The 16,227-nt window shown below is 34.3% G+C and overlaps 3 protein-coding genes across 4 annotated transcripts; 2 read left to right on the forward strand and 1 right to left on the reverse strand.

Moving 5' to 3' along the window:
- Nucleotides 1-434: 434 nt before the first annotated feature.
- LOC110708702 (receptor-like protein kinase At3g21340) lies at nucleotides 435-3,981 on the forward strand. Of its 2 annotated transcripts, none has more exons than XM_021886899.1 (7): nucleotides 435-1,342; nucleotides 1,568-1,666; nucleotides 1,777-2,021; nucleotides 2,106-2,235; nucleotides 2,358-2,420; nucleotides 2,681-2,873; nucleotides 3,191-3,981. In XM_021886899.1, the coding sequence occupies exons 1-7, from the start codon at nucleotides 553-555 to the stop codon at nucleotides 3,594-3,596; spliced, it is 1,926 nt and encodes a 641-aa protein (XP_021742591.1). In that variant the 5' UTR covers nucleotides 435-552; the 3' UTR covers nucleotides 3,597-3,981. The 2 variants fall into 2 exon arrangements, with proteins under 2 accessions (XP_021742591.1, XP_021742592.1); XM_021886900.1 differs by having other exon boundaries at nucleotides 1,783-2,021.
- Nucleotides 3,982-5,638: 1,657 nt separating this feature from the next.
- Nucleotides 5,639-8,761, forward strand: LOC110708706 (60S ribosomal protein L18-2-like). The gene is made up of 4 exons (XM_021886903.1): nucleotides 5,639-5,766; nucleotides 5,852-6,070; nucleotides 6,157-6,339; nucleotides 8,389-8,761. Exons 1-4 carry the CDS (start codon nucleotides 5,764-5,766, stop codon nucleotides 8,545-8,547), a joined length of 564 nt encoding a protein of 187 aa, XP_021742595.1. The 5' UTR covers nucleotides 5,639-5,763; the 3' UTR covers nucleotides 8,548-8,761.
- Nucleotides 8,762-10,023: 1,262 nt separating this feature from the next.
- Nucleotides 10,024-14,662, reverse strand: LOC110708705 (epoxide hydrolase A-like). Its single transcript, XM_021886902.1, has 3 exons — nucleotides 13,350-14,662; nucleotides 10,695-10,936; nucleotides 10,024-10,537 (listed from the first exon to the last, which is right to left on the reverse strand). Exons 1-3 carry the CDS (start codon nucleotides 13,824-13,826, stop codon nucleotides 10,291-10,293), a joined length of 966 nt encoding a protein of 321 aa, XP_021742594.1. The 5' UTR covers nucleotides 13,827-14,662; the 3' UTR covers nucleotides 10,024-10,290.
- Between the last annotated feature and the right edge of the window lie 1,565 nt (nucleotides 14,663-16,227).

Below are 16,227 nucleotides of genomic sequence, written 5' to 3' on the forward strand. Positions count from 1 at the left end.
TAAATCATCTGGTTGGCTAATAAGTCACCTCTAAAAAGTGAGTGAGGTTGTATATGATGAAGGTATCAATTATTAGCATCCTAATTTGATTATTTATATTCTTTAAATTACAACAACTTGTATATACAAGCAATAATTTGGAATGTTCGTGCAACCTGATAAGCATAGAGTATATGAAACACATTGACTATGAGCGTACCTGAGGTTTTTTTAGGATAGAAAATCTCTCAAGTAGTCAAGTTGCTGTATAATAATTACCAGATTAGACAGATTGTACAAAAGAAATAATCCTTTCTTAGATATTAAATTCAATTATTGCAATTTGTCAACTTTAATTTGATAGGATTGTATATTTTGTGCGTGCTATTCCATTACTCGGAACAATTTTTATTTCATTTTAAGAGTTTTGACTTTTGGAGTGTAATGAAAAGACTTGCTTCATCAAATTCTATCTTAACTCTTTCTTTAATTAAGGAAGGAATGACTTGAATATGAATAAGCTCAGGTACTCATTCTAATTAAACTCTGCTAATTAATTACAACAGCTCGAGTATGAGTTTCCTTGGTCAGATGCAGGGCCTAATCATCAGCATCACTTTGATGCTGTATCTACTCACATATGATGCAGCCGACGACAACAAAGGCCCTGCATACCACCATTGCCCGGCTACTAGCTTCTCCTACGGCGCAGGCAGCACGTTTGAAGAGAGTCTAAATCAGACGCTTTTCACAAGACTCTTTGCTGATGCAACCTTACGAACCTATTCTAAAGTCACCAATGGTACAGGTATTAATCAGGTCACTGCTCTGTATTTCTGCAGAGGAGATGTTGATGTCGATACGTGCCACAGGTGCATCAACGCTGCAGTACAGGTAATTGTACAGAAGTGCAAATATAAGAAAGAAGGGATTGTTTGGTACGAGTTTTGCACCTTGCGCTATGCCAATCACACCATCTCCTCCCTCGACGAAGAGATTCTATATAAAACACATTACAATGATACCGGTTTGGTTAGCGACCCCATTCTTGAACCACACCGCGACCTCTTTAACATGACCATGACTAGTCTCTTTAGCAAAGCTGCTTATAACAAAAACCCTCTTGGTTTTGCCACAAACGAAACCAGTCTATCCGCGTCTCAGAAGCTTCGCGGCTTTGCACAATGCAGTCCTTATATCAGTAATAACCTTTGTGAGAAATGCCTAAGCAACGCATATAGTAAGATGCTTCAATGGGCCATCACTATAGTATTTTTGCCTAGTTGTAATCTCGGGTTTGATTTAATTGGACCCCCTTCTCCCACCGGACCACCTTCATCCCCTAAGAAGAATCCCCTATCAGGTGATAAACTAACCGATCATTTACTTACTACCTCTGTTAACTTTTGGTAGCAACAAAGGTGTATTATTTGTGAGACATAAAATATTCTTTTGTTATAACTAAAAATTAACGAAAGTAGTATTAAAAGTCTAATACTTCATAGTTCATACAATGCAACCTATAGAAGTACTTGCATATCTTCTGAATTTTTTACTTAATTTTTTAAAAACTGAATTTCTGTGCCAGAGCATTATAAGGTCCTCCTCCAGGTGCTACTACCTGTCGTCATGTTCTTCTCAATCGTAGGTGCCTTTTGGTTTTGGAGGTGGCGGTGTAGGCCATCAGGTAAGCTACAACACTTATACTAAATTCGTCATTTCAAAGTTACAGAACAAATAAAAATCAGCTGATGCAACAAGTGCACTTCTCAAAAATATTGAATATATTGACACTAGTTACAGGTGGGACTAACAATGTAACAGAAGCTACCAAAGATGAGACTGAAATTGAAGATGCTAGTAGGCTTCAATTGGCGCGATTTACCTATTCTCAAATAAAGGATATGACAAATGATTTCAATAGAGTACTAGGTGAAGGTGGCTATGGAATCGTTTATTATGGTCGCTTAAGTGACAACCACAGGGAAGTTGCTGTCAAGGTGCTCTCAAAAAATGATGCCCCTAAGCAATTTAGCAATGAGGTTATTCATTTTTAAGCAACACTATAAATAACTTTCCTGAATATATTCAAAGGCAAAATTACAAATCAAATGATCGCGGCACAGGTTAATGTGCTAGGGAGGATATATCACAAAAACTTGGTTACTCTAATCGGATTCTGCGAAGAAGGAACCAGCAACTTGGCACTTGTTTACGAGTACTTATCTGGAGGGGACTTGAAAGCTCTTCTTTCAGGTTGTTAATTTATAATTATTATAGTTCTAAGTGTTGCCGCATTATAATCATATTTCATCATACTAATTGATATATTAATTTTGTCCAACAGTATTTTAATACCTTATGCTCTTGTTGATCAGAACATTCAGGTGTATTCATAAGCTGGAAAAGGAGACTTTCGATTGCCTTTGATACAGCTAAAGGTGTAAATGAAATATAATACTCGTACAACGATTTATATACACATACTTATTATATTATTCCCTCTTACATCTGTTTATAAATAATAACCAATCCTTTGCATAAGTGCCAACTTTAATCTATCACTACTCACATCAAATAGCATGACATACTAGAAATTTCAAATAAATTTTTCACTATGATTCAAATGTTTCATAATTGTTTTATAGTAATAATGATTAGTTGTTAGAGTAATAAACAAGTTCATCCTCTGTATTTACAGGATTGGATTATTTGCATACCGGTTGTAGCCCGCCAATAGTCCATAGAGACGTTAAGCCGGCTAATATACTACTAAATCGAGATTATCACAAGGCAAAAGTAGCTGATTTTGGCTTCTCAAAAATATTTCCAGCTGAATATGTCTCAAAATTAAAGACTCGAGTCATTGGCACAACAGGTTATCTTGATCCTCAGTAAGTGCATCATTTTCATCTCTAATCAATCTAATTGATCGATATCTCAAGCGGAATATCTATATAGTTGTGAGTCAATGCCTATTTGTTTTACACACCCTTACAATCGAATTTTGATATAATTTCACACACTTTTTTTGTAGTAGATGTACCTTAAGTTTGATCACATTTAACAACAATCCTGCATTATTGAACTTGAATATAAATTCTGGACATATATAGGAACTTGTGGAGTATCTAGTGTTGAAATAATCACTTGATATATTATGTAATTAAGCTAGTATGAAAGGTTATGTTTATGATTACAATGAATACAGGTACCATTTAACCGGACAGGTGAACGAAAAGAGTGACGTTTATAGCTTTGGTGTTGTTCTGCTAGAGCTCATAACAGGGAAATCAGCAATCATAAAAAATACAAACACACATTTAGTTCAATGGGTAACACCTCTATTTGAAAGAGGTGACATAGGTAGTATATTGGACCCGAGACTGCATATAGAGATAGGCGAAAACTACAACACTCTATGGAGAGCAACAGAGCTAGCTAAGAAATGTGTTGAATTAGATGCAACAGATAGACCAACTATGAGTGACATTGTTATTGAATTAAGGGAGTGCTTGGCTAGAGAGAACGCGGATGTTGAGAGTTCGAGCTCGGCGACTACAGAGATGATGACAGCCGTGGTTTCAAGTGCTTCAATGAGTCCACATCCTCGGTAGTATGATCAAGTGTCCGCAAGGGTTGCCAAATTTATCATTGTGATATGCTTTAGTATTATTAGATGTATATGCATGCCTAGTTAGACTGTAGAGAGAGTGACAAAGGGCAAATAATGTAAGTGAATTGATCTTTGCTTCTTTGGGATCACGCTGATATATTTATGATTTGAAAATCACAATTAGTCTCCCTCTATGATTAAAGTGGTGCTATTATTTTTTTATTATTTTTTTTTTATTTTTTTTAAAAATACCTATTAAAAACCCTTAAATTTGAAAACAACTAGCTAATACGGAGTAAAGTTGTATCTCCAAACAAAAAACCCTTGAAAAAAATTGAGTCGCGCTATTCACAAATGGATTCCAACAAATGATTCCGTTTGTGAGTCCCCACTTCTTTCATATCCTATTTGAATACGGTAGGAAGAAAAATTATAAACTTAATACGCTAGTTTGAATTTCCTAATTTTCAAATTTATATGACCTATATACCATAATTAATTTATAAAGCAAAATTACTAAAATATATAAAATCTAATTCTCCAAATTGATAATAATTCGATACCTAATTCCCCAAATTTATACACCCTAGCTAATTCCCTAAATTGACAATTTCTTTTACTTAATCCTCTAAATTGGAACCCTAAACCCCTAAAGAGATTTAGAAACCTAATCACCTAAATTAAGAACCCTAATCCCCCTAATCGCCCAAATCAAAAACTCTAATTTAACATTATATGTCTTACTACCTAGCTCTATTATACTTTTTATTTTCTTTAAAAAAAACTAGTAAAAATTATATGTAGTGAATGACAATATGAATATATAACAAATCTAATCACGAATATAAAAATATTCAATCATAAATTAAGTGTCTATTATAATTTAACTTCTATGTAATGACCCGGGATATTCTCGAACCTTAATAGTAATTCTTTGGTTCACCTTATTTTGCTTATTTGATATTATTTGGTATGGTATGGTGTGGTTTGGTCTAATCTGATCTGATTTGAAAGTCAGATTTGACCAAACTTTGACCTTAAATATACGATAATATATACGGAATAAATATATCAAGTGAGGTCTTGTTAGATTTGTAATAATGTGTATTTTACTAATATGTGATTTTCATAATTTTTTTCATTATGAAATTAAAGATATTTAGCGATAAAAAAAATTGCACATAAAACGATGATCTGATCTGAACTTATTATTTCTGATCTGATCTAGAGCCTGTTCACATTTACTGAACTGAACTAATTGGAGCTGAATTGAACTGAAGATTTTATGAGAGAGGGAAATTAGGAGCTAAACTGAACTGAAATGAAATGAACTGATTGGAGCTGAACTGAAATGAACTGATTGGAGCTGAACTGAAATTAAGTAAATGTGAATAGACCCCTAATCTAAACTTATTTTTTTTAAAATAAGTAAAAATAAGGTAAACTGAACATGGTCACATTTACAGAATTGAGCTGAAATGAATATTTTATGAGATAAGGAAATTGGGAGCTGAAATGAAATTAAGAGGTGAGGTGAAAAGCAATTGGTCTTGTATGGACCCGGTCTACAATAAATTATTGTAGACCCAAAATTTGACACTTTCAAATAATATAATCACATTCTGGATGACATAATCAATTTTTTAGATGATATAATTATCTTTTTGTGAGTCATGTTTTGATCTCATATTAAACCATTTAATGAGATTATACAATTATCTTTAGGATGATAAAATTTAAAAATCATCTTTTGAATGTAATTTACTATTTGATACTTTTTATAATGATAAATTCACTTTTTGAGTGATACATTTACATAATAGTTTCAAGATGACATAATCACTTTTGTAATAATATAATCACATTTCGTATAATATAATCACATTCGTATGGTACACTAGAAAGTTGAGTCTACAATAAGTTATTGTAAACCGGGTCTATTCTAGTCTTAATAGGTGAAAAGACACTCAGTATCTTACCTTAAAAAAAAAAAGTTACACGTGGACGGTTGAGATTGAGATCCACGGAGGACAGATGAGGCTCAGCAACACACAATCACAACAGAGTCCCCCCAAAAACCCTAATAATCCCCCCATTTCTTTCGACATTTCATCGCCCCCAACACAAACTTGAGGTAAGTCGGAGCAGCGGCGACAACAACAACAACAATGGTGATTCTCTCTTTGTCTTTCCTCTCTCTAAATTCCTCCATTGTTGTATCTTATCTCTAACTCAGAGTTCTGTGTTGAATTACAGGGTATCGATTTGAAGGCCGGAGGTAAGTCGAAGAAGACAAAGAGAACAGCCCCTAAATCCAACGATGTCTACCTTAAACTCCTCGTTAAGCTCTACAGATTCCTCGTTCGTAGGACTGGTAGCAGCTTCAACGCCGTCGTTTTGAAGAGGCTATTCATGTCTAAGACTAACAAAGCTCCCCTTGCTCTGTCTCGTCTCATCAAGTATATGAATGGGAAGGTGATTTTCTCTCTCTTTTGACTGAATTTGTGTGTTTTCTTGGTTTTTTTTTTGAAATTTTGAATGTGGGGTTGAATTGGGTTTAGGAGGACAAGGTTGCGGTGATAGTGGGGACAGTGACTGATGATATTCGAGTGTACGAGGTTCCGACATTGAAGGTGACTGCTTTGAGGTTTACTGAGACTGCTAGAGCAAGGATTGAGAAGGCTGGTGGTGAATGTCTTACTTTTGATCAGCTTGCTCTTAGGGCTCCTCTTGGACAGAACACTGTATGTTCCTCACTCTTTATCAATCAGCTTTCGCTTCGATTCGATATTGTTGATGATAAGCTTCTGTTTCATGTTTTGTTTTGCGTAATTGATTGTTTATCATGAGAATTTGGTTTGATTTGTGTAGTTTATGTAACTGTTTTCTGTCATGAGTTAAGGATTTGGTGTATATTGTGGGGATTGTTTGATGTAGGATAATTACTTGAATTGGATATCAACCATATTGAATGATAAATTTGTTTCATATGTGAGCTCAAATATGATAGAAGACATTGTTTTTCTTTTGTGGGCATCCTATTGGCTCTAATTCAGCTGTTTCCATAATGTAATTTAGGTCTTTGGCCTTCTTGGTATGGAGTATATTTCAAAATAGCTTCTGATTAGAATTTAGGTAGATAGACATGACTGATTCACCTATTTTTATGTTGCGACTTGTATATATCTATGATTTGTGTGCATTTATTAACGAAAGATGCATTCATATTTAGGTTAAGGGTTGTAAGACTTGTAACCCAATCATCCTCCTATTGAATAGGCAATATAGTATAAGGTGCATTAGTTGGCAGCTTGGCATCTAGGCAACCAATTGTACTTAATGACATTCTAGGTTATGATTATACTTTGGCGCTAGCATCAGGTCACACTACAAGTGAGAAATGTATTAAGAAATAGCTGGCTGGTTTAGTTAAGGGTGAGAGAGGATTGGTTTCCTGCAAGTACCAGGATTATGTGGGATTGCTTACAGCTTGCTGACATCAATCAGTGGTGCAGCTCTGCTTGAACTATCTAATATCTATTCCTTCCAAATTCAACAATTTCCTATCTAAGCTATAAACATTGTAGACATGAGTGGAGTTCTCTTGCCATTTGTTAGACATATTCAATGCTGTGATTCCATAGAAGTTTAATGCCTTATGTGCACCCTTTATTCATAGCTATTAACCAATCAAGCAACCTATGTGCTTCATGAGTTGAGATGTGTGTGTCACTATATAAAACAATCCCAACCAACATGTTCTCCTTTTTGTATGTTCTCCTCTTTGTTTGATTCAAAATTGTATAACATATTGTTTGAATTAGTATGAACCCTGTATTTTCCAAGTAATGCCATTCTTGCAAAACTATGTGTTGTTTCCATGTGTGTGCCTCTGCCTCATGCTTTCCCTTGCCTCTTTGTTTTAAAGATGCTTTGTGAATTGTGATACCTCTGCCTTGCCTTTTTCTAATAACAGTTATTTTGGTTGTCAAGCCCTAAGCTGCCTGTTGGCATAGGGCCTTAGGCCATGAAGTGGACGTGGAATAGAAGTGATTTATGGGAGATTTGATTGAAATAAATTTTCTTTTCCCTTAATATGCTAATACAAAGGACGGAAGGAGTCCTACGCATACTTACTCCATACCTGGGTGTATATATATATAAATATATATATCATCTTATGTCTCTTGTCACTTAGAATTTAAATAGTAGCCAATAAAAGATGTTTTTAAACTCGTTCACTCTGTAAAGTAAAAATGTAAATTATGCTCTCATGTAGCAGTCATGGATTAAGTGCATAGCGATTGCTTGTTATAGATTCCGTGATTTTCATTTTTAAATGTGCTCATAGTGCAGACCATGCTAAGGAGTTTAGCTGTGCTTAAGTTTAAAGTTGGGTTGATGTGTGCACATGTATCTGATGTATTGAAGATACAAAGATTATGTATTTCTTTATGCCCTTGTAATTATAATAATTCACACGATTGTTGCATGTCCTGCTCACTTCTGAGACTTCGTTTTCCTTGGGATACATTTTTTAGTAGCTCCTTTTGAACTACTGTAGTTCTGGCGGTCTATGTAGCATGGCGGCCTGGCAGAGCCTTATGCAATGCAAAGGCTCCTGGCCTATTCCTACGTTTTTTCTGATGAATTGATACGGGAATAAGCTAGTTGCTTGCTTAATCTTAACTTTAGTGCTTGGCTTATGTTTTTCTTTTGGAATGGGTTTAATTATAGGGACTTGACACTTATATGTGTTTGAGTAAGATAATAATTTCTGGTTTTGTTTGCAGGTTCTTCTCAGAGGGCCAAAGAATGCCAGAGAGGCAGTTAAGCACTTTGGCAAAGCTCCTGGTGTCCCACACAGTCACACTAAGCCATACGTCCGATCAGAGGGTAGGAAGTTTGAGAAAGCTAGAGGAAGGAGGAACAGCAGGGGATACAGGAATTAAGTTATTCACCTTGTTCTTAAAGCTCTTTTGTTTCCAGTTGCAGCTATTCGAGTTTTGCTGGAGTTAGCAGCTATCATTGACAAGATCTAATTTTTATTACTCTTATTTTTATATCTACTGTGATTTTACTCTTTTTTTGGTTATTGTAGTTCTGTTTATGAAATATCATGCGAGGCATATTATTTTGAGATAGTCTTTTTATCCCTTTTGTTTCCGTTTACTTTTCTGCTATCTTTTGCCTTGATTAGCTAATGTGAGCTGTTAATAGCTGACTAGCCCGAGCTGCTATTATCCGAACTTTGAATTATAGTTGCAGATGGCATTGGGATAATGGACAGGATAAGATGGGTAAAGAGAGTTAAAGCAGTAAAAGTTTTGAGGTTTCATTTGAGGGCTAAATTTTTTCTTCATATTTCTTATTTATTATGACTGGTAATTTTTAACCGTATTACTGCTCATGTTACTGAATTCAACAGTGCCATTGCAGATCATGCTTCCCTCCTCCCCAGAGTCCCCATGTTAGTCTCTGCATTTCTGTATCATCTCACATTCCGTTCTTCATTGTATGATCTGAGCATCATCATTTTGTTTAAATTCTTGTGTCTTCCCACTTTGTCCCATTCTCTTACACATCATAAATTTCCTCCTATCTATCCTAAATCTAAAAAGTGACTAGGTGAGCTCTAATGGCTTTTGCATCTTCTGTATGTGGTTCAGTACACCATGTCTTCTAGTTTGTTATGGCTTATGGGTGAAAGGAGAGGCGAAGTAGAGATGAATGTATAGTTGCAGCTGTACTGTTACCTGTGATGTTGCTTTTTCGACATTGGTCTGTTGTGTTGTTTTTTTGGCAGTGGTGTCTTTCAGTCATGGTGTTGTGCTGGACCATAGATGTTGATCGTTGATGGCAGTGAAAGGGGTGAAGTAGGTTGTATTGGCCGGTGGGAGGTGATTGTTGGGGATGTGATGAGAAAGGGGTTACAGTTGGAAAAATAGCACGCCTAGAACTGCATTCTGTTTTATTAATTTGTGTTTATCAGATATACTTGGAGGTTGAGTCGTCGAGTGCAGAACAACTTAGGCTTGTGGCTTTGGGTATGTGACGTAATTGTTATTTAGTCTTCAAGGTTTTCTTGCTTGTCAAAAGGTTTTCTCTTGTTATTTACCTATTGTTTTACCAGATTTGAAATATGAAGTACTTTATAGAAGTATACTGTAAATTTTTGAATGCAATACTTGGGCGATTACAGTTTAGCTATCCTTGCATCGACTCATCAAGAACAAGAGAATGGTGCTCCCAAACATGCGCATGTGTGAAGGGCATATATTTCAGCCGCAAACATCCTGTGTGTCCGACTGTCTGCCTGTCTGGTATGGTAGCTGGCATAGGCGCGCAATAACTTGCATTGTGACTGTGGCATTGCTATTACAACCAAAGACATTTGTATAAGAATAAATGTAAACACAAACTTAATATACCATATAGGACCAACAGTAGTGACCACTGACCAGTAGAATAAATAAATAAAACTACACATTTTTACATTAGTACTGCTAATCTACAATAAGATTACTCTACTCCAGTGTACAAGAACATAACATTGAACCTAGAGTTTCTTATTGTTTATGAGAAAACACACGACGATATAAGGTTCAGAAGAACCATTAACCATACTACATTTAAACAAACGATTTCGTACATACCACCCCGTTCATGAGAAACACAAGAGCCAAGATGAAAGATTAAAACTTGCTGAAGAACTCAATGATGTGCTCATTGACTTCCTTAGTTTTCTCTTGGTTGATGAAGTGACCAACTCCTTCCAACACCACTACTTCCTCGAGCAAAGGCACGTCTTTCTTGAACCCTCCTTTGTGCACATATTCCTTAACTCCGATCGTATTATACACCATGTCTAAGTCTCCCACGACTAGCTTCGCTGGTACCTTTACCTGCACGCCTGTCCAAGGCGCTGTCAGCTCCCAGTTCCTGCATCCAATATCCATCAAACAAATCAGAAATAATAAACTTTAAGAACTCAAGTCTCACTTTCTATGTTGACAATATTTCGTAATACTCTCTCTGTTATAAAATAATCATGTTGTACAACATTTTTTTTTTTGGAACTCGAGTTTGAGATCAATACCAGTCCAAGTTCCGGTAGTGGTTCAAAGGACCGGTGAAGCCGTTGCGCTCGTATTTGGATGCATAGTAGTTGATATCTTCCTCAGATAGCCAAGAAGGCAAGGTTATAGAATTATCAGGGTAGTCACCAAAAGCTTTTCCTTTGGGCAGCATTGGTGCACCTGGATCACGTGACGTCAGTATTTTCTTCAAGACATGCTTCACACCATATTCTTTTATTTCAGCTTCAATATCTCCAGGTTCCTACAAAATTAGAAAATGTTAGATTACTTTGAAAATCCTCTCCACTAAAAAAAAAATATAAGACAAAATTTAGATTTTACATTTTACAAAAGTTATGTATAAGAAAGGGATGTTTTATTGAATATTTAACGTGGTGAACATATAATTAAGGGCGAACATGTTAAATGTAGCCCTATTTTAAAGTGATTTACTATATCTTAATCGCAATAATTAATATGGAAGCAATCCATTGTAATGTTTTATGGACTTATTTATTTTTGTATCATTTTATTTAAAAAAGAATATAAGTTTATAAACAAGTAAAACCGAATTATTGAGACTTATTTATTAATTAATTTTTAATATGAGAGCCGAATTGTGATTTGGACAACACATATGAATGAACATTCATATTAGTCGTATACCATGTGAAATGAATGCAAAACACATAAAATTCAATAATCATGGTACAACTTGCAATCAGAAGATAATAATTCAACTTAGACGTTCACACACCTAAATGGCTAAATGCATAGGCCTTAATTAAACACTCACCAACATGTATTTAATGCAAATATAAATTAAACATATGCAACACTAATAATGAATAAACTATTAAACATACATCAAACATCACAAAATATGATTTTGTTATGCATTTTAAATCAAACCGTTTTGAAAAGTATATAATATTAGGAAATTAAATGAGTAGTTCAATGTAGTTAATTGTTGGGATCAAGTGGGTTGACATTTTAAAATAAAAAAATTGACCCCAAATATGAGGTACAAAATTGCTTTGATAAAATATTTTACTCATTTAAAGAAGGGAGTTTTTTTGTCTGAGTGCAAATGTGCAATAAAGAAGTTGGTTGTATAATTTACTGATGTTACCATATTTACTTATCAGCCAGAATAAATACATAGTCAGGATTCAGAAACAATTGAACCAGTGGTCAAACCTATTTATTTGGTCAACTTTAAAATTACAATTCAAAGACAGCTATAATAACAGGAGTAATTCAAATCAAAATTTGTATTCTATCCATTTCTTTTATATGAAACTAACATTTTTTCGATAAATAAGTACGGAGTACATAATATGGAGTAATAAAGTCTCTTTTAAAATTAACATTGTTGTTTTGTTATGAAAATATAATCATCATGTCATTGACTATACAAGATTACTTATTTTTGGACACACCTTAAATTTTTTAGGAATTAGTTTGAGAAACACTTTAAGAATCATTATATTCCTACTCCAATTGTCCCAATTTTCTTCTTGATTTGCATGCATGATTCCTATATCATTTCTCTACGTTATTTCCTACGTCACATGTTAAAGGATAAAACTATCTACCAACTCAATACAACTCTTAAAAAAGAATAAATTAGAATATACGACAAATATTAAGGGATGGAGCGAATATTTCATAAAAACCGACATTGCAATTGCTATTGAGCTGCCTTGGTTGGCATACATTGATAGCACATTAGCACGCATGACATAATCTTACTCTAAATGGGGTTGAAGTAGCAGAGATGGAGCCCATGCATGCAACGCAGTTCAAGTTTCACGGATTAGACCAGTTGTACCAAATTGCCTATTCTCATTAATATCACATTCATGAACTAGCATCATATATATGCGACATCACCCGAAATGATTTTGCAATTGGCTCCCCCACCTCTCTTTGTATATTTATAAACAAACAAATAATTCGTACGCAGTAATATTGATATTTTTACGTAAAAATTTTAATATATTTCTAGATGATTTAGGATAGAAGGAGGACCGCGAATTTTCAAATAAAGAGGTTGAAGTATCAATCAATGCAAAATCCAACGTGACGTCTGATATCCAAATAGTATATGGGATAGTAAGAGAACAATTTTTTGTGGTTTCCTTATCTTTTTATTATTGTTCGATAATACAGTTCGGCTTTATGATATTAGTGACCACTAATGTGTGGTTCATTCAATTAAGTGAACGCATTTAGAAAGTTCTTATAAAAGCTTATTTTAGAAATACATCAATTGACAAAGACTAAGTTGATGGGACCACTTAATCAAACAAACTAGTTGACATTAAAATATATATTTTTAATTAAAAAGGCGGGAAAGAAACGTATGTCGATTGCTAACTTAGCTAGTAAAGTCGTCTTTTTTTTTTTTTTTTTTTTTTTTTTCTTCTTATGTCTTGTTACAATCTTAGCTGGTAAAGTTGTGTTTTCTTATGTCTCGTTACAAACTTAATAGCTGGTAAGTCGAAAACACAACAAAATATCATCAGTGAGCTTAGCTAGTAAAGTTAACTACGTCGTTAAAATAATTAAAGTAAAACTACTTATCTTTAAACTTCATGATTAAAAACAACAATCAAGCAAATTAGAAGGAAGCTAAGTAGTAATAAAAGAGAAAAGGTGAGAGAATTAACCTGAAATCTGCACATATAGTAATCATCACCCAAAAAAGCTCTGAGAGTTTGAATGGGCTTCAACTTAGGGTTCCTGGGCCGAAACGGAACCGAAAGAGAGACAAAGGCCTTAATCCTATCGGGCCTAAACATGCAAAGATACCAGCCCACCATAGCACCCATATCATGGGCCACAAGAAGGACTTGATCCACATCAAGTAGATCAAGAAGCCCAATAAGATCCCCAACTAAATGAAAGCAAGTATAATTTGAACTACAAGGTAGAATATCAGAGTCACCAAAACCCCTTAGATCTGGAGCAATTGCATGGTAACCGTTGGATGCTAGGGCAGTAATCTGGTGTCTCCAAGAGTACCATAACTCTGGAAAACCATGAAGTAATAGTACTATTGGTCCTTCACCCTTTTCAGCATAATGCATGTTTATGCCATTTACTTGGACCGTCGTATGTTTTATCTCTTCGAATGTTTTTCCCATTTTGACTGTGTATGCTTGTTTACGATAAATTGTTAAAATGATAAGAGGGACTACTTGTTGTGTGATATTAGGTTGTAATGTTGGTGTTATATATATTTGATCATATAAGAGAGAAAGGTGGTGGAAATAAATAGTAGTAGACTTATTGTAGTAGTGTACTTGGGAAAGTTGTGGAAAAAAAGGGTTAATAATAATAATGTATGAAAAGCATTTATGGAAAAAGTTGGGAATAGTATGATTTCTTGTGAGAGTGATTTGAAAGCTATGGATGTTGTTCTTTTATAATGTAGTGTGTAGAGACCGGTGGGAGCATGGGGAGGGATATCTTCATAAATGCTGCAATATTCTTCTTGTGATTATGGCAAAGTCCAACCATATTTAAATTTTGTTTACTTTATATAAAGTATTGATTAATCATTTCCCCAAGGTAAATCATTGGGATGGAATCCTTTTTTTTTTTTTTTTTTTTTTTTGGGGGGGCTAAGATAACTTGACTCGGTTATGATGTAATCCAGACTTATCATACCTTGACTAATTTGAATTTGAATAGGGACATGGTTTGTGTATTAGGATGCTCTTGTAGCAAGTGGAGGTATATGAACTCGAGGCCTTTGGTTAAGGTGGCTTCATCCAAACTCGAGATCTTTGGATAAACCTATTTTGTATCAATTGGAACTATCCAAGAACTAGCTTGGCTTCTAGGCGATTCCAATTCATACATGTTTCTCTTTGTTTAGTAGAGTATACACATATGGCAAAAAAATGACCTTGCTTTGAGGCACATTCGTTCCAAAAAGACAACTATAGATAGTTAGTTAAAGCAAATGTTGAAATTAACCTAAATAACCTAAACTTGAGTCAAAATTAAATAGATTCAAACATTGATTAAAACTACATGATCTTTCATGAACAAATCTCAACCCAATCCAAGGAGGAGCAAAGTTCGGTCCACAAATAAGGCCAAAGAAAATTCCATTTTAAAACCAATTGATGATAGTAGGAGTAACTCTTCTACATACTACCTCCGTTACACATTATTTGTAACGATTTGACATAAAGTAGAGAGGAAAAATGTCTAATCGTTGCAAATAATATGTAACGGAGGTAGTAATAAAGTGGAATCATCTTTTATTTTACTCCAATATAGGACACTCACATGTGGATTTACAATGGGTTTCAACAGATTAATGTGTCAGCCCATTGACTCGTGCCAAATCTTGAAAATGATGTCCATGCACATCCCATGCCCCATCGGCATACCTTTTGTGCCATGTTGTTTGATACACTCGTACGCCGGATCTGGCCACATAAAGTCACGTAATAAAGCAATAAAATGTACGAGTGTTGATACTTAAGTGTTGCTTAGATGAATAACACTCCTTTTTGTTACAGTAAAAAGAATGACCTACTAATGTTAGCTATCCGCCCACTGTACGTAATATATGGTAAACTAACCAAGGTTGTTTTCCCCTGAATTTTCTGCACACACTTAATTCCTTATTGAATGAGGTCGGTAGGATTTACTGATAATGAGGCCTTTCAAAATTGCCAAAAAAAAAAAGAAAAAGAAAAAGAAAAAAGAACTGATAAGAATTTAATTGAAGGCTCATATTCACAAGAGATTACAACCACGCAACACATGTAAACTTAGTCAACCACTGATCGTATTAAAAGTTTAATTTAATTATTTCTGAGTTTCTGACTGCTGCTGAATTTATTTTTTTATTTTTATTTTTTTGTGACACCTGTTTAAAATTTATTATTATCACGCAATATAAATTAGAATTATTAATCCATATTATACGAAGTACTACTATTATTGTTATGAATCAATAATTGTCCGTTTACATTATCTAATCATTTTATAAAATAAAATTCATTATGGTAAAAATTGTACTATTACTTTCATATAAAGTTTATAGCCCACTTCTATTAAAAAAAAAAAAGTTTATAGCCCACTTGATTATGTTCTCAATAACCTCATAACCCCATTTTAAATGTATTATATCATGTAAGGTCAACTTTTCTTAAATACCGTGATAAAATGTGTGTAGCAACTATAAAGAAACAGAGAAAGTATGAGTTTGTGTCGTAAATAAAAGAAAAAATTTATGAAATATTATTGTTTTTCTCTGTGACACCTGTTGAATATTCATGCATAATTAATATTATGATGAAATGCAAGTTATTGTGCATGTGTTTATAAGAGGGAATTTATGAGAAGAGGAGGTTATTAGGTGCACTTCCTACTTTGTACTGATAATAACGAGTTGACTTTCCTTCCTTCCTTCAACCCTACCTGACTTTAAGGGGTTGGCTTAGCTTTCTATGTTTCTTTGTCTTCAAGATTGTAACAGTATTTTTTATTATACAAATGTCTAATCTTATTTTTTGGAAGCCA

Source organism: Chenopodium quinoa, unplaced genomic scaffold (genome assembly GCF_001683475.1).
Source record: "Chenopodium quinoa cultivar QQ74 unplaced genomic scaffold, ASM168347v1, whole genome shotgun sequence".
Taxonomy (NCBI): Eukaryota; Viridiplantae; Streptophyta; class Magnoliopsida; order Caryophyllales; family Amaranthaceae; genus Chenopodium; species Chenopodium quinoa.

What these genes read in the sequence shown, in the direction of transcription:
- LOC110708706 (XM_021886903.1), top strand. An exon ending in TCAAGTATATGAATGGGAAG is followed by an intron (nt 6,071 to 6,156) that starts GTGATTTTCTCT and finishes AATTGGGTTTAG; the next exon opens with GAGGACAAGGTTGCGGTGAT. An exon ending in CTCCTCTTGGACAGAACACT is followed by an intron (nt 6,340 to 8,388) that starts GTATGTTCCTCA and finishes TTTTGTTTGCAG; the next exon opens with GTTCTTCTCAGAGGGCCAAA.
- LOC110708705 (XM_021886902.1), bottom strand. Translation starts at nt 13,826, where the DNA reads ATGGGAAAAACATTCGAAGAGATAAAACATACGACGGTCCAAGTAAAT. An exon ending in ACTATATGTGCAGATTTCAG is followed by an intron (nt 10,937 to 13,349) that starts GTTAATTCTCTC and finishes CTAATTTTGTAG; the next exon opens with GAACCTGGAGATATTGAAGC. An exon ending in CACTACCGGAACTTGGACTG is followed by an intron (nt 10,538 to 10,694) that starts GTATTGATCTCA and finishes TATTGGATGCAG; the next exon opens with GAACTGGGAGCTGACAGCGC.
- LOC110708702 (XM_021886899.1), top strand. Translation starts at nt 553, where the DNA reads ATGAGTTTCCTTGGTCAGATGCAGGGCCTAATCATCAGCATCACTTTG. An exon ending in CTAAGCAATTTAGCAATGAG is followed by an intron (nt 2,022 to 2,105) that starts GTTATTCATTTT and finishes ATCGCGGCACAG; the next exon opens with GTTAATGTGCTAGGGAGGAT. An exon ending in CTTGAAAGCTCTTCTTTCAG is followed by an intron (nt 2,236 to 2,357) that starts GTTGTTAATTTA and finishes CTTGTTGATCAG; the next exon opens with AACATTCAGGTGTATTCATA.